General features: G+C 37.4%; 1 protein-coding gene across 1 annotated transcript in view; it reads right to left on the bottom strand.

The window, feature by feature from the left end:
* LOC311077894 (B-cell receptor CD22-like) overlaps nucleotides 1–21,726 on the bottom strand; it is a 184,809-nt gene that overhangs the window by 44,622 nt on the left and 118,461 nt on the right. Inside the window, exons 12-14 of the mRNA XM_084106536.1 lie at nucleotides 17,454–17,705; nucleotides 11,327–11,590; nucleotides 11,178–11,248 (exon numbers count right to left, since the gene is read on the bottom strand). Coding sequence (XP_083962662.1) covers nucleotides 11,178–11,248; nucleotides 11,327–11,590; nucleotides 17,454–17,705 — 587 coding nt within the window. The remainder of the gene's footprint in view (nucleotides 1–11,177; nucleotides 11,249–11,326; nucleotides 11,591–17,453; nucleotides 17,706–21,726) is intronic.

Raw genomic sequence — 21,726 nt, forward strand, 5'->3', positions numbered from 1 at the left:
GACTCTGTGTTTCAGAAATCTCCCTTTTAACAATAAAAATCTGCCATGCATTGAGTACTGAGGCATAAAAAGATGGGAGCCCACCAAGATCCATCTCCTTTAAATTCATTAAAAAGAGATGTCTGTCCAAATTCAACCGTCCCACTCGATTCAATAAGGCACAAGCCACTCTTATCCAGTTCTGAGACTGATGATAAAGTAGTCTCTGAGCAGTTTGCAGTCTAAAAGCAGCCACTTTAGACTTAATATCCATAAGACTTTGGCCTCCTTCATGTACCTGCAGATACAAAACTGACTCTCGTAGCCAATGTTGACCAGACCAGAAAAAATTTACAAACAATTTTTGGATTCCTCCAATTAAATCTTCTGGTGGATTCAACACAATTAATCGATGCCATAGGATAGAGGCGGCAAGATTGTTTATAACCAGCACTCTTCCCCTATAGGACAGTTGAGGCAAAATCCAGTTCCATTTTGACAATCTGGCACAAACTTTGTCCTTCACACCTTCCCAGTTTTTTTTTTTGGTAGTTTTCAGAACCCATGAAAATTCCTAAAAACTTAAAACCAATTTTTTCCCACTTAACATTTTCAGGGATGACTGGTAAAGGCATTTTTGTTTTATCATTACACCAGAATGCTTCTGTTTTACCCCAGTTGAGTTTTGCGGATGATGCTCTCTCATACAATCCAATACTGTAATTAATAATATCAATATCTTTTTGTTCTTTCACAATTACAGTAATGTCATCCGCATACGCAGTCAGTTTAACAGAATGAAGATCATCACCAATCAATAAACCAGACAAATCTTTTCTTAGTAGACATAAAAGTGGTTCAACTGCTAAAGCATAAAGCTGACCTGACAGTGGACACCCCTGCCTGATACCCTTCTGTATTCTTATTGGTTGGCTTAAACCACCACCAATCTTTAAAATAGAAGATACATTCATATACAAGAGTTTGATCCAAGATATAAAAACATTTCCAAACCCAAACGCATGCAATGTTTCAAACAGAAAACCATGGTCCACTCTATCAAAGGCTTTTTCCTGATCCAGGAACAAAAAACCTACATCCACTTCATAAAGTTTAGAGTAGTCCAAAATATCTCTGATCAGAAAAATGTTATCATGTATTGTCCTTTCTGGGATACAATAGGACTGGTCTTGATGTATTATATCCCCCAAAACAGATTTCATTCTATTAGCCAATAACTTAGCTATTAGCTTATAGTCAGATGTTAGAATCGATACAGGCCTCCAATTTTTCAGGAAACTCAAGTCTCCTTTCTTGGGTATCAGGGCCAACACTGCCCGTTGACAACTTTTGGGGAGTAGTTTATCTCTAAAACATTCTTGAACCACCTCATAAAAGTCTCTTCCGATGATCTTCCAAAAAGCCTTATAAAAGTCCACTGGCAGTCCATCAATTCCAGGTGCACGGCCCGCATTCATCTGTATCACTGCATCAGTTAACTCCTTAAACGAAACAGCACTGTCCAGAGTCCGACACTGCTCTTTAGTGATGGTAGGAAGCTGTTGTAGTAATTGTGAAATGCATCCAGTATCAGTGTCCTCCTTTTTATAAAGTTCAGAATAGAAATCCACTGCAATCTTTCGCATTTTCCTTGAATCAAAAGTCTTTAGTCCATCTGGTGTTGTTAAACAGTGCATTTCATTTTGTTTCTTTGAGACCTTTTCTAAATTAAAAAAATATGCAGTGGGAGCATCCATGTCATGTATAGACATAAACCGTGACCTTATTAGGGCACCTTTGGCCCGAACTTGCAATAAAGTTTCAAGATCTTGCTTCTTTTCAGATAACTTTCCATCTAATGATGAATCTGAATGTTGAATCATTCCAGATGTAATCTGAAAGATCTCTTGCTCTATTTCAGACATTCGTTGTTTAATGTTTCTAGTAGACAAGAAAGTAAATTGCTGACAAAAAACTTTTATTTGGGTCTTTCCTATCTCCCACCACTGTATCAAACTTTCAAAATCATCCTTTTGGGAAACCCACTCACTCCAAAACAATTCAAATTTTTCACAAAAATCTTTTTCTTTTAACAACGCTACATTAAACTTCCAGTAAGGACTTTTACATTTTTGATTTGTCAAGGCAATATTCACTGTACACAGCAAAATCCCCAGTGTTAAATTAACACTCCTAAGTGTTTATATGTGTCCACACTACAGAGTGTTAAAAATTAACACTGAAGCAGTGTTGAAGTTAATGAGATAATTAAGTGATTAATTAAGTGATGATTGGCCATTAGTGGTGACACCTGATGATAACAAGCAGACTCACTGAAGGAAAGAGAAACAAGAACAGAAAAAAGAGAAACACAAGAACTACTGACTTCGAGCCATTATTGCACTTATTATTTTACTAGTTTGACTTTATTTCTGTCATACATCTACACACGGTCTTATTTAGACTTAACAGAAGTTTAGATGGTAATGATTTATGGAATGTTTCGTTTCATGTCACCATTATGGTGGTCAGTGTTTGCTTTAGTTGGGCTCTTGACACGTTATTATTTAACATTAGTTTTTCTCTGGCTGCTCCAACTCTGTGTTTATAGAGCATATGTGTTGTGGCAAGAGAAACTATGATTTGGGCTGAGTTTCCTGTAAACATCACAAGCCTATTTTGATCGTATAGACCATTTGTTGCAGTTGGTCTGAGATTAAGTTAGGCTTAAGATGCTTTTGGAAATGCAGCCCTGGTTATGTTTGGTTATGATGAAATTGCTAGTGACCTGATTCAATGATGTCACCCAGCATTATAAACCGATTATCTAATTGTTTTATTAATTTTTCACTACAATAGTTTCTTACAGTAATGTTTTAAAGATCTGAAGGATTTAAAATCACACACTGACATCAAGAATCTACATATGAATCTCAACAATGGTGACAATCAAACAACTGCTTAATGTTGCAGTGCATGATGGGAGCCACCAATCAGAACGCATCAATGGCTGACATCATGCATTGCAGCATGAATAAATTATGCAGCTGAATTGTCCTGTAATTTTCATTGTTTTTTTTTCTGTTGGCTTTTATTTTGCTATTGTTTTGTTCTGACTTTAGTATCTTGTTTTGTGATGTTCAGAGATGATCTGTTTGTCACTAGTTTGTTTATTGTCACCATTGTCGAGATTCATATGCTGATTCTTGATGTCTGTGTGTTTTAACACAATAACTTCTTTGCTCAAAGTATTTTCAAAATTGTTCATATTGCTGTTGGATCTCAAACTGTAGAATCTCAGAGCTACAATCACCAATACTAAAACGAGACATCAAGTATATAGTCAAAAATTTAGACTCTGAATGACATCAGTGAATCAGGACACTACATGATAATGTTTTTATCATCAAAACATATTGTGAGCAGGTCATATTTTCTCTTGCAGTAACAAATGTGCTTTATAAACACAGAGTTGAAGCAACCAGAGAAAAACTAATATTAAAAAATGAAAAGGGTCAAGAGCCCAACTAAATCAAACACTGACCACTATAATGGTAACTTGAAAAGAAAAATTCCATAAAATATTACCGTCTAAACTTCTGTTGAATCTCAAGAACTTTTGTCGATGTATGACAGAAATAAAGTCAAACTGGTAATAATAAGTGCAACAATGTGTAATGACTCGAAGTCAGTTGTAGTTTTTGTGTTTCTCTTTTTTCTGTTATTGTTTTTTCTCTTTCCGTCAATGATTCTGCTTATTAACATCAGGTGTCACCACTAATGGCCAATCATCACTTAATTAATCACTTAATTATCTCATTAACTTCAACACTGCTTCAGTGTTAACTTAATTATCTCATTAACTTCAACACTGCTTCAGTGTTAATTTTAACACCCTGTAGTGTGGACACATATAAACACTGAGGAGTGTTAATTTAACACTGGGGATTTTGCTGTGTAATAAAATGATGATCTGATACACAACATGGAAAAATGTTACACTCCATTAATCTATTATTTTCTGTACGCTTGATATATATCCGGTCAAGTCTAGCTGCACTAATCCTCCCTTGTGAAACTCTTGTCCATGTATATTGTTTTATAACATTATTCTTTTCTCTCCACACATCTATAAAATCATGTTGAACAATAATACTTTTCAAGAAAGAAGCTGATACAGAATCTGGTTCCTCATTATTTCTGTCTAAAAGAAAATTTAGAGTACAGTTCCAATCACCACCGACAACTATAAATTCATCCGGGGTAAAACTTTTTAAAATATCTCCCAACTTTTTGAATAACAAAGTTCTTTCTGTGCCTCTATTTGGAGCATAAATATTTATGAAAACAAATACTTGATTATGAATTTCAGCTTTCACAATGAGAAGACGTCCTTTCTCCAATTCTATTTTTGATAAAATATTAAAGTCCGCGTGAACCGGAAGTTGCAAACGACTTTTCTCCAGTGTTGTGACGTGTTTCCCAGTGAAATGGAATATTGAACAGAGGGCAGGGTTTTACTCTAGCGCTCCTCCTCTCCATCTCTGCTCATAGCAGACTAATGGTTTGAGGGGAGTGGTTAGGCGTTTCCCAACCCAAGTCCTCAAACCTACGTCATCAGGGAAGGTCCTCCAATGCAGAGGGGAGGGGCATTTTCAGATTTTGATTAAAGATTATGAAGCCAAAACATTTTTTTGTGTGGATTGACTTGCATGGATGAATTGTTCACCACAAAACGATCAATTTAGGCAAACAAAGTAAGTATGGTCAATTTTGATTTCATGTGGACTTTAACATCAAGATTAGCTGAAAATAAGAAAGCTACTCCAGCACTGATATTTGTGCCATGGCTTAAACAAGTTTCCCCTTCCCACCACAAATTCAACTCGGATTCTTTATTTGAATCACTATGCGTTTCTTGTAAAAATATTACATTATTATCTTTAAGCCTAAGAAATTCAGATAGTAAAGCTCTTTTCCCACCATCCCTCAACCCATTAACATTTAAAGATCCCACTCTTAGAATCTGCATTATAGGGGAGAGAAAAAAGAAACAGAAAAAGCAAAAGCAGAAAAACGAAAAAGTAAAAATAGATCCCACAGCCATGTGCATTTATTTTTTCCGTTTTAACATTTTTGCCTGATCATTTTGAGCTTTACGTGCAGCCGTCATACATTTTTTCAGCCTAAATCTTTTTTGTTTCGAAATCACGTCGTAACCAACAGACTTCTGAGCAATCATTACCGATTTAACAAATTTGTTACCATCAGCGAAGTATTTTAAACATCAATTTTTTTTCCTTTAGTTAGAAATTCGTTTAATTCTTCCACAGAATAAACGTCATTCATCGACTGACTGTAATCAAATTCAGACACCTCCGAGCCGCTATCACATCCCTCCATCTGAGCCTCATCGCTATCTTCATCTACTACCAAAGCAGACTGCAAACCACTACCACTCTCATCCTCAACACCAGTAGGCCTACTCAGTTCACTGTCCTTTACAGAATCAACTACATCTTTCGAAACATTTGGGCCGCATTTGTTTTCACCATCTTGTTTAAACAAATTAAAAGCACTCACCTCTGATTTTGAACTCTGTTCTGAAGCACTTTGCTCAGTTGGGGATTTAACCTGGATTGTTTCGCTGGGTTGAGAAATTCCATAGGTAGAAACAGAAGCCTCGATATCCTCACCTTGAGTTTCCTGCCTCTTTTGTTTTTTTGCTGGAATCGTTGTTTCTTTTACAATGTTAAGTCTTTTTTCCTTATCATGATTTTCAGTATTCTCGGTTCGATCTACGTGCTCGTCAATATTTCCGTCCTTCACTTCATTCTCCGTCTGTTTTTTATGCGGGCAAGTAAATATCTTATGCCCCAAATCTCCGCAATCAAAACAACGCATACTATCTGTTGTTGCGAATATCATGTACGAGCTATCTCCATGTTGTATGCGAAAAGAGATTTCCAAAGTCTTAGAGGGTGCATTTAAAAACATGAAAACATGTCTTCGAAAAAACAACACATGTTTCAATGCAGCATTTTTGCATCCAAGTGGAACTACTTTGATGGAACTAGCACACTTACCAAATCGACTAAGTTCTTTGATAATTTCTTCATTAGAAATGAAAGGAGGCACGTTTGAAATCGTTACTTTAGCAGGTGCGCGCAATGGCGTTATCTGCACCAAAGTGTCGCAGGGCTGCCAACTCTCACGCATTGAGCGTGAGACTCACGCAATTGACACTTTTCACACGCTCTCACGCCACACATCCATTTTCTCACGCACAGAAAAATTGCGGAGCAAAGAGGTACCTACTTTTAATATAAAACTAATTCTCAGCTCTTAGATTTCGTCAATTTTATTACGAAATTCAGACAAAAATACGTTTGGCGCTTGTAAATGTGACGTGACAGATCGCTGAGCGCCTCAGTTCAAGTGCACGTGAACCGATCATCTGTTACTTTTTTATTTAAAGATGCAGTACAACTTACCGAAAGTATAGCCTACATAATATCGACCAATTAGTGTTTTTCAACCACGGAAAGAGGTCAATATAACAGCAGAAGAACAATTATATCACATAATGTTACATTTACCTCAGGAAAGCCATTTAATGACCATATCATGTTAATTGAATAGAAAAAATAGCTAGAGGAGATTTTGCTGAGCACTATATTACATATTTATTATATTTTTTACTTATGTCATTAAATAATTGTTATTATAACAAAACTGCATTATATTTAATTTAATTTATTTTTAACCTTTAATAATACCAGCAGATTGGGCCCTCTATGTTTACAGCATTAGGTGAGATTATTTTTTTAAGTAAAATTTAAAATAAACATGTATCCAAATTAGTCAATATTGAATCAAAATCGGAATCAAATCACAAGAATGGAATTGAAATCTTGAAATTTTTGTCAAGCAATAATAAAAACTGTACCAGTCATTGTACATTGTAACATGTTGTCACTAAACTTCAACACCCCCCCATCTCACTCCAAGCTAAACTCAAAAGTTGGCAGCCCTGGTGTCGGACACAACAATTCCGTTTTCAACAAGCCTGTTCACTAAATTTTCCTCTTTTAGAAAAACCACGACGGCCTTGTTCATTCTAGAGGCCGAGACTATTTTTCCATGTCCTACAATCTCTCCCATTGCAAGTAGAACATCTTCTACCGTAAACGCTTGATCCGAAGCAACTTTACATCCATTCTTGATTGAGAAAACCGGCGTTCCCTCACCCGAGGGAGACGCCATAGTTTTCTAAATCAACAAACGGATTTTAACAATTTTTTTTGTTTTTTTGTTTTTTCAAAAATAAAACAAAAATATTTAAGTGATAAATGAAAAAAAAAAAAAAAAACACCATAAAAAAAAGAAAACGGGAAAATTGAAACGAATTCAAGCGCACCGCTCTCACACCCCACGCCACACTCTCGCTTCCCAGCATGCACCACACACGAGAGAGAGAGAGAGAGAGAGAGAGAGAGAGAGAGAGAGAGAGAGAGAGAGAGAGAGAGAGAGATTTTCATTTCCTTAAGTAGCTAAAGCAAACACACACCTTTATGGGATGCATCATGCAAGTTACTTGGCAAAGACTGAGTATGATAAATCCCACATTAAGTGCACACAGCCTACATTTTAATCCAGATCAGTAAGCTATTTTAAGAAAAATGTATATTTAGATATAAATTAGATAGTTAGATCATCTCATTTTATAAGAAACAACTCAAACCAGAAAGGAGTAAAGGAGTCTTACCAGAAGAGGCAAGATAAAGACAGGCAACAAAAGAAAATTCAAAAGAAAATTAATTTTGAAAGTGAGTAGAGAAGACTAGGGGCAGCTAAACTTACACGTGGTAAGCTATAACTTATAAATTTAAGCCAGACAGAACATCAACCTGACCGTCCAGAACTTGTTGTCTCTCGAAATAAATTATAGACCCATCCATTGATATATAGAAATGAATTGATATCTACCTAGCTCTATCAAGCTAATCGTTTATAAATAATAAATGTTGCATCATTGCTAAACAACAATAACTTTAGCGGATTATTTAAAGGAACGCTAACTTAGCGGCGCTAGCTTAGCTTAGCATAATGAATGGAATCCTTTGTTGCCAGCTAGCATGCCCTGAGTAAAAGTGACATAAAAAATAAAAAAAACCCACCTAATTACTTCTTGTGGCCTGCATATTGAGAACAAGTACAAATAGTGATGCAGATTAACACTAGGCGATTTCCTAGGCAGATATTGACTTGGGACTATATTAGGGGGAAGCACAGGCAAAGCACTGCTACTTGGGCGCAGAGATATCACACCCATGTAGCAGTGCTTCGCCTGTGCTTCCCCCTAATATAGTCCTTAATATATAAGTCAATATCTGCCTAGGAAATCGCCTAGTGTTAATCTGCATCGCTATTTGTACTCGTTGTGAATACGCAGGCCACAAGAAGTAATTAGGTGGAGTTTTTTATTTTTTATATCACTTTTACTCAGGACATGCTAGCTGGCAACAAAGGATTCCATTCATTATGCTAAGCTAAGCTAGCGCCGACCCTGTCAAACTAAAACAATGCATGCACTGAGACAAAAATGCATTTGCCCACCTATCTAAATGTAGGAAAGAAGGTGAATAAGCCCTATTTCAAAAAACGGTGGAGTGTTCCTTTAATATAGCCTACCTCAATTTGTGTCGCTGTACAGCCTCCCCCTACTGGACGCATCAGGAACAGCAGGGGTGTAAAACTGCTTGGGGCGTAGATCTACCGGCTCCAGGTCTGCAGCCTCCCCCTACTCGCCTGATCCGTGAAGAACCGTGAATAACAGTCTATGGGAGAAACATCAAGTCGATGCCTTGATAACGTTAGGTTGGATTTTGCAGTTAGCCTACAACAAATTTAACACCCTCGTTTCTATGAAACTGAAAACAATTGAACCAGCTGGAGACTTTGACACAAGACAAAACAGAACAGATGTTTCAAAACCGATCAGATAACGTTACTATGGCTTTGTATGGCAGTAACGTTAGCCAACTAGTTTACGGTTAGACTAGGCTAGCTATCGATAACGTTACACTGACACAACTTAAGTTAATGCTCTGAATTCGCAGCTAATATCAAATCCATAACTTTTTGATCAAGTTAAAATTTCCAGGTCAACCACAAATAATCCCACTACCTTTTAATATCATCCGATAACTAATTCAATGCCAATTTGTTGCTTTGCCCACTTACCACTTCAAGACCATCTATAAAACATTGCCAGCTCAACGTGCGAGACGAGTGAGTTGCTTGAACATACACAGCAAAGATTCTAGAGCGCTAGATTTGATATACACAGACACCATATTAGGAAAAAGGGGCGGGCTGATGCTGACCGATTTATTACACATCCAGAAGAATACATTTGAGTCGTTATAGGCTCTGGTATATTATGGAGCATAATATAAATAAAGTTGTGACAAAAAAATTATCAGGGAGGAAAAATCTGAGCGTCATGCCCATCACTTTGAATGGGCATGACGCCACTTCACTGCAGAGCATAAAATCCGGGGGGAGGAGTCGGATAAAATCCAACTCCTCCCACCTTACATACCTAAACCTACCAATCTCCACCCCCTGATCCCTAAACCCACCCCTAAACCTACCCATCTCCACCCCTAAACCTACCAATCTCCACCCCTTATATAAAATCCGACTCCTCCCCTCGGATCTTGTGTACTGCATTGAGGTGCTACTGACTGCTTGTCACAGGCGTTAATCTGATTGGTCTTTAGACTCCTGCAGTCTCATTAATCCTGTTTGGTTGTTGTTGCACCGCTGTGCACAATGATACATTTTTTAATTATTAACCATTAAAATTAATTATTGACTATTCTGGTTCACTGTGTTTATTTTGTCCAATTTCAGTTTTCTAATTCATCACTTCTTCACTTCTGGCCTTTCATTACTTATACAGTATACTTAATAAAACCTATAGGCAATGTTTATTAGTGTGACTAATATCCTCTAGATGGCAGTCTGGACACACACATGAAATATCAGTTATAATGATAAAATACACATCAGCAAGGAGAGAAATGTTTATTTGAGATGCTGGTCTTTTAAACACTACAGGAATCATTAGGATCCTCAATTAAAGATACAGTAGAACAAAATACAGTCAACAAAGCAATCCGACATGACTGAGAAACTAGAGACTTTAATACAATCAGATACAGATTTTACTGAGTTTAACATGAAAATATGGTTTAGCTGTGCAATTAACATACATAAATAAAATGTTGAATACTCCAGTAAAGCAGACACTGAACTATGACTACATGTTTGTGATGTTACTTGAAATATTTGAGTCGCACAAGTTTTCTCCTCTAATGCATTTGCATATGCAGCACAAACATAAATATGCAGGCTAAAATATAGATTAGCAAGACTAATACAACAACACTCGTATAAGCTCAATGACAATATACACAGCTTAAGAAATCAGAATGTTATAAAGTAATGATGTTTATGAGCTCATAATGATGGATTATCAGTTTGTGAGGAGCATCAGATGTATATTAGCAGTAATACAGTTTAATGTGGATCTGCTGAAGTCACTGCTAGAGTCTCATATTCAGAAGATCTGGACTGAAGCTCAAGAGCCGTGTAGGAGTCATCAGGAGCTCTGGACTGAACAGACTGTGAGAGACAGATCAACAACAGCCTGTTTATGTGTGGATCTGCTGAATCTGAGTGTAAAAGTGTGTAAAAGACATTTACTGACTGTGATTGTGCTGTAAACGTCAGATGTTCTGGACGCTGGATCCAGAGCTGTGTATGTATCATCACTCGCGTCAGCCGCCTATAGAGAAAGATTTATACACTTATATTGCTTCATATACACTGTTGTATTCATAGTTCAATGCAACAATACAATCACACTGTATTGCAGTTGTAGATGGAGGTGTGTGTGTGCCGACTCGCCTGCTTTTGATTCCCATCTTCAGTTCCACCTTCTCTCCTCTTCTTCCTCCTGAAAACAGAGAGAAAATTATGAAAAATATATATTTTAAAAAGAAAAGGCTTGAAATAGAGTCCATTTGCTTTATATGTGAGATTGATTTTGGTAGATTTTTTTGGTGAATAGACTTTAGTGTGCAGATAAACTTCACTCACTTTATGAACACGATGATGATGATGATGATGATGAAGATCAATCCTCCACATCCCGCCACGATCCCAGAAACTGTGAGCAGAGCATCTCTCTGAACCCCTGAAACAAGACGATCATGAAGATCATTTCACACGTGAGACAGATGAAACTGAAAGAGTGTCTGATTATAGAAAATACCTTTAACAGTGAGTGAAACAGACGCTGATCTCTGAGATCCATGTTTATTCTGAGCCTCACAGTAGAAGCGTCCACTGAAACTGGAGTTAAAGCTGGAGATGCTGAAACTCTGTCCAGATCCAACAGCTGAGGTTTCATTCTCCTTAAACCAGCTGAAGTTCAGAGCAGGAGGGTTTGAGTCACTGATGCAGTTCAGAGTCACTGAATCTCCCTCCACTATTACACCAGATCCAGTTATGGACACTGAGACGCTCTTTGGAGGATCTACATGAAACATATATAAAATATGAAAATAATTACTTTATTAATGACATGACCTTCAATTATCTTTATTATATTACTGAAGTTTATCTTTAAATAGAAATCAAAATGAAAAAGGTGCAAATCTACATCTGAACTGGTGCAAAATTAATAAAACAATATTATATTTACAGATTTATCAAATGAAGATTCATTAAAAAAACATAACACAGATTCATGTTTTAATGGACAATATTTTATTTATTTATTTACCTTTATTTTACCAGGGAAGAAAATCACATTGAGATTACAATCTCTTTTACAAGTGAGCCCTGGCACACAGAAGATACACTTTAACAGACAACAAGCAACAAAAAGACAGGGATGCACAGAAATATTAAAATATACAGAAAATCACTATTTAAAACAATCACAAACATGATGATGAATTTGATTTAGATAGGACTTGAATTCAACATGTGAAATAAAAACCTGCAGTTTTAGCTGGTTTTGCAATTCATTCCATGAAGTTGGAGCACTATAACTAAAAGCAGTTTTACCAAACTCTGTTTTAATTTGTGGAACATCATACAGTATCTATCTACTTGATCTTAGCTTGTATTCAGATCTACTAGGTGTTAAGAGTGTAGTTAAATATGAAGGATTATGTCCAGTTATTGATTTATACACAAAGATCAACCAATGTTTGAACCTTCTTGTGTTAAGTGAGGACCAACCAACCATTTCATATAATACACAGTGATGGACAGAGTACTTTGCATGCATTATAAATCTCAATGCTGAATGATACACAGAATCCAACGATTTCAACAAGGTCTTTGTGGAGTGTCTGTAAAACACATCTCTATAGCCTAAAACCGGCAAAAAGGTAGCTTCAACCAGCTTTATTTTGGCTTTCTGTGTAAAGCAGGAACTGTTTCTGAAGTAAAAACCCAGCTTTAATTTCAATTTAGCGAGTAACTGTTTAATATGCAAATTAAAAGACATGTTTTCCTCTAATATAAAACCCAGATATTTATATGAGTGAACTAATTCTATTGGCCTGCCCTGTAATGTGTGGAGTTGATGCAAGGAAGGTCCAGGCTTACGGGTTCTATTAAAAAACATGTATATTTCTTATCATTTAAAACTAAATTGACTGGATATTTTCAAATGCTTTTTGTAGCCTTAAAATTGTCTCAGCAGGTGATTTTGCAGAACAATAAATAATGGTATCATCAGCATACAGGTGCATTTTTGCATTAATCACATTTTCACTAAGGTTATTAATATATGCTGTAAACAGCAAAGGCCCCAAAATAGAGCCCTGCGGTACTCCAGAGTTAACAGTAAGTTTCTCAGACGTACAGTCATTTAAAAGTACACGTTGACATCTGTTATTTAAATAGCTACTGACCCAACCTATAGCAGCATCAGAGAGGACAATGCATGCCAACCGTGATAATAAGATAGCATGATTGACTGTATCAAAGGCTTTTGTTAAATCAATAAATAACGCAGCACATGATTTATGATCATCTAAAGCACTGATTATGTCAGTGGTTCTCAAACTTTTTTGGTCGCGCCCCCCTTTAAACCTTTAAAAAAAATCTGGGCCCCCCCTCCCAAAAAAATGCAATAATATATATATATATACATATATATATATATATATATATATATATATATATATATATATATATATAAGCGGAAAGTTTTTTTTACAATGAAATATGTGCAATGATAAACTTACAAGTGATTTAGGAAATTATTGAAGGCCTGCTTTCTGTATTTCTCCTTGAAAAATAAAAAATAAAAAATTACAAAATAAAATAAAAACGTTCAATGAAAAACAGGAATAGTTTTCGCTGAATTTGTCATGTCATTGAATCAACAGTAAGAGAGAATAATAAACCAGAACTTTAACTTTTAATTTATAATTAAAAGTTAATATATAGCAGCTTTGGAGAGTGCCTCACGAGCTCAGCTTCTGGTTGGTCTTCTCACCAGAGCGCGCACAGCAGCGGAGTGCCACGTTCACAATAGCAGCTCGTGATTCGGTCCGCTGAAGAGGTTTTTTTCTTTGGCGAGCAACTTCTAGGTTGGGCTTGTTCCAACGGTCTGAAGAAGAACGATTCAGTGTAATTGTCGTTCGTTGCCGATTTATAAAAGAAAAGAACGATTCAGTGTAATTGCCGTTCGTTGCCGATTTATAAAAGAAGAGCGCTATCACTACCGCTTTCACGCACTTGAACGCTGTAGTAACGTAACGGCTGTATTTTTATTTTTTATTTTTTGCAGATCTCCCGCGCCCCCCCTGCAGTAACCTTGCGCCACCCCTGGGGGGCGCGCCCCACACTTTGAGAACCACTGGATTATGTCATTAAGTACTTTCATAGTAGCCGTGGTAGTACTATGATTTTTTCTAAAGCCAGACTGAAAAACAGATAAAATATTATTACTAACCAGGAATTGTTTTAATTGTTCACTGACGACAGATTCCAAAATCTTAGCTATCACTGATAATTTAGAGATTGGACGATAGTTGTCCAAATTAGATGGGTCATCACCACCTTTTAGCATTGGTAGAACCAGGGCAGATTTCCAATCTTCAGGAACACTATTCTGTTCCAGTGATAAGTTTAAGATATAAGTCAATGGCTCAGCAAAATATGGGTGCAATCTCATCAGGCCCTGCAGATTTACGATTATCCAGTTTTTCCAACGCCATTAAAACTTCATGACTCATAATAGGCGTAAAATTGAATCTAATACTATAGTCTTCCCCTTACGTTCAGATTATTTTGTTCAGACAATCCACTGAATATAGCTCCAGCTGATACAAAATGTTTGTTAAAGCAATTTACCATCTCGGTTCTATCGGTTATTTGCCTTTCATTTATTGTTAATTGGTTCGGGAAACCATTAGATGATTGAGTGGGGGACAACGACTTGATGGTTTTCCAAAACTTAGTTGGGTTATTTAGATTTCTTGTTGTTTCATTAAGATAAAACTCAGATTTTGCCCTGCGAACCAGTGCTGTGCATCTATTTCTCAGGGCTCTAAAAGCCACCCAGTCCTTTTGTTGGCCAGTTTTTCTAGCTCTGGCTCAAGCTGAATTCCTTTCACGAAAAAGCTCAGACAGTTCATCAGTGAACCAAGGATTATCGCGGCCCTTCACTCTAAATTTCTTGATGCTTATTTATGACCTCTAAAAATAATGTATGAAAATACTGCCAAGCAGAGTTCAAATCAGGTATTAAAACAAGTTTATCCCAGTCACATGCAAACAAATCATGCAAAAAACCTTGAATATCAAAGTTCCTAAAACACCTTTTTTTAATAATTCTAGGTTTTACTTTTAAAATCTTACAGTTTCGTATAGCTGCTACAGCACAGTGATCACTAACATCGGCTGGAAAAATTCCTATATGGGTGAATTTGTGGGTTTTATTTGTTAAAATGACATCGATTAGAGTGGATTTGCTTGGGTTCTTAAGATTAGTTCTTGTGGGTGTATTTATGATTTGAGTTATATTCACTGAATCACAAAATTCCTTAAACTGGTTTGACACTGATGATAACCAATCCCAGTTTAAATCACCCAGCAGTAAGAATTCTTTTTCTAGCAACTCAACTAACACTGATGACAGTGAGGTGAGTGTTATTTACAGCTCAGGGTGGTCTATAACAGCCAACAATATTCAGATGACAATTATTTCCATAGTGTGAGTCAATAGCTAATAGCTCAAATTGTTTTGGGATGGACAATGACTTTATAACAGTTGCATGGAATTGTGATTTTATATAGATTGCCACACCACCTCCCTTACTTTTCCTATCAGTAGTACGTTACTTTCAGAAATTAGCTGATTTTACAGCCGTTTTTTTACAGCAAGGTTTTACAGTGCATCTACACCACCTCAATCCCACTAATCCACTTTCTTGTCTTTCTAGAAAACTAAAAATAAGCATATTCTTGGGACTTTATGTGAATTATATAACAAATTAGATTATGGAATAAAAGCTCCTGGTGAGACAGGTGCATTAGAGCTACAATTAGCATCAAGCTTCATAACACAATTAAAAAGATTAATATTACACTTTAACTCAAAACTCACTTTAAACAACCACTGAGTTTTTGTATTAACTTCCGATCGCGATCTAATGTGGATTTTAATAATAATGATGTTCAAATATGTTATTTTAGCCTTTCGTATGCATGTATCGTAAGCGTGTGTTTATTAGCTTATTGTTTGACGTGTAGAAATGTTTCTTTGGGTTTGTTCTTCCCGGAGCAGAACGAGGAAGTGTACAGGACAGTGTCATGCAGAAGAGCAGAGAATATGGTCACGTAAGATGATTGACAGCTGTACAGTGAATGAGAGAGCGCTGAGATCATAACTGACGCAAAGCAGAAAGAGGAGAGACAGAGTTCGCTGTAAACGCTCTTTCAGCTCTTCAGATCACATAATTCAGTGGGAAATCAATAGAAATGGTTTTCTCTATGACAAAATATTTTGCAAACGTGAGAATAAATCAATAATTCTCCCAATATACGCACTTTTGGACTAAGAGCCGTAACAGATGCTGTTCAGTGAAGCTGTGAACACAATAAACCAGAGCAGACGTGACTGAATATGAGTGTGTTTTTATTCTGTTCAAAATATCAAAAATTACTGATCGATTACTTTGCACTCCTGACATAAATTAAGAAATGAATGTCATTGCAACCTAGTTTAATCATAAACAGTGGTCAAATATCGAAGCTGGAGTCTTTAATCTTTCTAATGATACTCAGTTTGTCCAGATTTGTAAGAGTGTTTTACCGTGAGGTGAATGTTGAACAACAAAATTCTGGGGCCGTCGGAGATCTTGTAAATGGGTTAATGTCTAATTAACAATAATGTCATGCAGTCTGTATGATTGGTCCTAAAATAACCAAACAAATCTGAACTAAATTCTGAATAATCTGTGTAAAATTACTTTTTATAGTTAACTATGAATGATGAAATAAATTCACAGTACTCGTAACTAATGGTTAAAGGGATCGAGGCAATCAGCTTCCTCAATTAAAATTAGTTATCTTGTTGTGTTTTAGAAATTCAAAAAGTGTGCAATATTTCATTAGCCTGACTACGTCAGACTTCGTACTTCCGCTCAATTTCAGTTCGCTTCTGTACTGAAGTCTGAGGCTACGTTTACACGTGGATGGCTATTTTCATAAACGGACATTTCACCCCTCTTCGTTTTCAAAAATAACATTGTGCACACGAACCTGTGTATATGCTGTCAAGAGCATGCCAAACCTGTAGGTGGCAGTGTAACGAGAAGCTCAAGCCCACTTTAGCCAATCAGAATCCCGAAAATAGTCACATTCTGTGACGTCGCTGCCTAAAACTCAGTTTTTCTCAGTTTACATGCAAACGGGCAAACGAAGATTTTCAAAATCTCCACTCTGGCCGGAGTTTTTAGAAAGAATCGGTTTCATTGGCGAATCCTCCGTTTGCGTGTAAACGAAGGGCGCAAACGAAAAGAAATGTCTCCGTTTTTCAAAATAACCATGTACGTGTAAACGGGGCCTGAGATAGCGACCGTTTTCCTCCGGCCTGAAAACAGCCGGCCAATCAACAAACAGAGGGCGGGCTGAGAGCCGTGATGAAGACGCTGATTGTACCGTGGATGCGAAGATTTACTTCACATAATCTGCAAAAGTCGTTCACAGCCATGTTCACTCCGGTATTTCGCAGCTGAGCCCCCCCCAAGAAAGAAACCGCTTTTCAATTATGCCATGCCAGACTCTGTCTACGAAGCAAAGCGAAGTAGCAGAGTTTGGTATTACCGGGTTAATATTTCATTACTGTTAATGAATCAGTTTGTACTCACGTTCAACTTTAAGATAAACAGCAGGAGAGAGCAGATGTTCATGTCCTCTTACAGCACATTGGTAGTTTCCTGCATCATAACGACTGACTGACCGCAGATGAAGCTGATTCACTTTCACAATTCCTTTAGTGAATATCTGTGTGTTTCTGTACCAGATGAATGTTGTTTGTTCAGGCAGAGAGCAGCTGCTTTTACATGTCAGAGTGACTGAATCTCCCTCTTTCACACTCTGCTGTGTCTCCACCTGCAGGTCTGACACAACAACAACAACAACAACAACAACAACATCATCAACAACAACATCAACAACAACATCAACAACATCATCAACAACAACAACATCAACAACATCATCAACATCAACAACAACTGTCTGTCATCTTATTGTTTTAATAATAATAAAAAACTTATTGTCTTAATGAAATTCTGTCATCACATCATCAACTTTATATGGTGATAATACTAAAATGACAATAATGACGACACTAAATTGAAGCAGTTCAGACAGCAGTTATCGTTCTCATAACTTTAGCTAACGTTCTGTCAAGGTTATGAACAAACGATCTTCCAGTAACATTAGGGCGCTTTCACACTAGCACTTTTGGTGCGCACCCGGGTTCGAATGACGTCAGAGTTCGGTTCGTTTGGATGATGTGAACGCTGTTTTCCGAACTCGGGTGCGCACCCGCGAACCGTACTCGAGTCCGCTTAAAAAGGTGGTCTGGGGTACGGTTCATATGAACTCGGGTACGGTTCGCTGCTGATATGAACGCAATCGTACCAAATCGCGGAAGTGAACCGCTATTGATGACATATAATGTGGTGCGTGCCTGCGTGCGTGAGTGTTTAACAACTGTAAAAGGGTCTATTACCTTGACGAAAAGCGGGATTGACGCACTGCAAGCAGAGAGATGATTTCTGCTTGCCTCCACAAAAATTGTCTTCGGCGGGCGGGCAGACATCCCACTGTCTTTGGAACTGTTTTAATACTTTTGCGGCAGACAGACGCAAGTGTGTTTCTGTATATTTTCTTTGAAAACGAAACCAAAGGTTCAAAAAAAAAGAAGAACAAATGTGAAACGAGCAATTCTATCCATGTTGACGCCTTTTCATGGCGGTTACCAAGCAACACGAGTAAGCGCCAGCTGCAGCTTGATGACGCAAGCGTACTGCGGTTCGGATACAAATAATATAATGTGAACACAGTCCATCGGAGGCAGGGGGAGGGGGGAGCAATCGAACTCGGGTTCGGAACAGGCAATCGAACCAAGTGTGAAAGCACCCTAAGTGTTTGTTCAATGTTTTCTGGTCTTTAATAATGTTCTCAGAAGGTTTGCACAAAAACATTATTTATACATTGTTTGCTGAAGGTTTTTGAAATGTTTTCATTATGTTTGGAGAAAACATTCTTAGAACAACATTCTTGAAAAATGTTGAAACATCAGATGACGTTGACTGTTAATGGTGACATCATCAGGAAGTGAGCTGATTTACTGATCACATCCGAGCCGGTTGCACCAACAGGGCTTACACCTGGTCTTAAGGTAAGTAGGTCTTAACTCAGCATTCTAAGTCCAACCTAAAAGTTATGACAGTTGCACCATCCAGGCTTAAGTCCTCTTCTCGCTAAGACCGGGCGTAAATCTTACGCCTAGTCAGTAGCAGGCGTAAATTCAAAATCTAGGCATATAATAGCGTTAATAGCCGTTAGATAATGTTTCTATTGTAACCACTTGATAACTCAGCAGTAAAGACATGGCGCGCCTTATACACAGACTTTACAATGAGCGGGCTTTTAGACGGGAGAGAGTTATTAGGGACAGAAGCAATCCATTGGACATTTACAATGATGAGGAGCTGATAGAGAGGTTTCGATTCTGTCGGAGAGATATATATGAACTTGTTGAAGAGCTGTCACCCGACTTACAGTATGTGTCGAACCACAACGCAGCATTGACACCAGCATTACAGCTGTTAATAGCGCTACGTTTTTATGTAAATGGTGCGTTTCAAAACACTGTTGGAGACATGATTAATGTCCATAAATCCACCGCATGTCGGGCCATCCGCAGAGTGTCACTGGCACTTAACGTTACAAGTTAACAAAACAGCGGAAGATAGTTTACAGCGTAACCTAGCAACGCACGCTGCTGGTCAACCGCACATGAACGCGCAACGCTAAGACCAGGCGTAAGCCTAGGCTTAAGTTTGGTTGGTGCAACCGACGTTAGGTCAACTCTAAAGACTGGTCTTAACTAAGACCTACTTAGCAGTTAGGACCAGGCTTAGTAAAGCCCTGTTGGTGCAACCGGCTGAGTCTAATCACTCATCATGATCAGTATACCAGTATTACAGTATCGCGATACTAAAGCTTCAAAGTTCTGGCGATGTCGTTGTATTTTTTAAACGGTACTGTATGGAATGTTGCATGTGCGGCTGTACACTTTTAAAACGTTCATTTGTCCACGCATGCCTGCAAAAACAGTAAAGGTCATTTTTTTGAGTGCCGTTGCCTTTTGTGCTCTGTGTAGTAAATGCTGTGTAGAATTAGCGCATTATTGAGTGTTTCCCGATGCTTCAGTTCATTTTGCAGTGAGTTGCGATTGCACGTCGTTGTTCACGCTGCAGTTTATCAGGAGAAAGGGTCTGAAATGATTTTAAAAAATAGCAGCTCAAGCATCACTTAATTAGCATTATAACAGCTTTATATAAGAATGTATTCTCACAGTGTTCTGTTGCTCATTTGACCACTTCTGGAACAAGTGATAGTTTGTTCTAGAAACACCTTTGCGAAGACAATTCAGACGAATGCAATGCCTTTAGTGATGGGTGCTTTAGAAAAACTGCTCGTCTGCTTCATGAAGCTTTGAAACTTTAATCTTTTGTTTCGAATCAACGAGGCTTCGTCACGTCATAACTGTTTCGAAACTTTCGAAATTTCAATGGTTCAATGAATCATGTGGATTCACTGAGAACCACTGAACAAACGTTTTTACCTGATCTCTGATCAGTTTTATACATTTGTAGTCGTTTTAATGAGACAATTGTATAATTAAAAGGAATGATAGTAGTAATAGTGTCTTATTGGCCTGTTTAGCTGAGCAATCCATTGAACAAACAAAACATGGCCTGAAAATTGTTTTTGTTTTTTTAATCACATATTATACAGACACTTGATATTTAATCGTATTAGATGATTAGTTAATTGTATTTGATCGATTTTACTTTCAATAAAGCGTTTGCAATGGTTTTTTAAAAGGTGTTTTTTTCTGCATGTTTGGCCTGAGTTTTTGTTGCATTTACACTGTTCTGACCAGCAGGGGTCACCAGAGTGTAGCGTTCGGTTTAACGATTCAGCGACATTTGCTGCTATCTACTTGCGGCTTTAGTTTCACATCTAAAATTAGGCCTATTATTTCATTTTTCTATATTCAGAGATTTATATTTAAGACATAAATCTCATAACATTGTTTATGCAATTGTAATTGCAGTGCAAATGATGTAGAGAGGTAGACTGTTCCCAGATTTTGGGCCTGCAGTCGCAAAAGCGCGATCGTCTCGTTTTCCAAGTCTCGATCTAGGCACAATGAGTCGACAGTGATCTCTAGATCTCAGAGTCTGTGTGTGTGTGTGTGTGTGTGTGCACTTGGATGGGTGAAATGCAAAGCACAAATTCCAAGTATGGGACACTATACTTATATACTACCGCCAGTAGGTGGCAGCAAGTCACTGTTAATGAGTGAGTCATTGAGATTCAACCAATTCATTCAAAGGCTGATTCATTCAGGAATGTCTTAATACATTTTAGTCACTGATTCAACTGATTTGCTCAAAAAGCTGATTCATTCAGTAAGGAAACACTGCCATGTGTTGCTCAGACGCGATTACAGTGCTGTGGCTTTGTTTTGAACTATTTTGTTTGGCGAAATAGAGCAAAAACAGGAGAAAAACAATATGGTGTCTAAAATGTAAGTCACTTAAGATTAACTTCTTGTTTATTAAACTTGTATACAACCAATGTCACATTTGTTACCATGCTGATATCTGGAGAAAAACTGCACTCTCTGTGTGATATTTATTAACTAAATTAAATGATATAAATTAGACTAAATCACACAGTAAAATCATGCACTCGTAATGTCCAACACTAGACTAATCTACTAGACTACAACATGTAGTGTATGCATGCTCTCTCTGGGTGTGTGTGATAGGCTATACTCGATAATGTCAGATCTAGGGTTGCCAACCGTTCCATATAATACGGAATATTGAA

This window comes from Abramis brama (genome assembly GCF_963993115.1).
Source record: "Abramis brama genome assembly, chromosome: 2".
NCBI classification, from domain to species: domain Eukaryota; kingdom Metazoa; phylum Chordata; class Actinopteri; order Cypriniformes; family Leuciscidae; genus Abramis; species Abramis brama.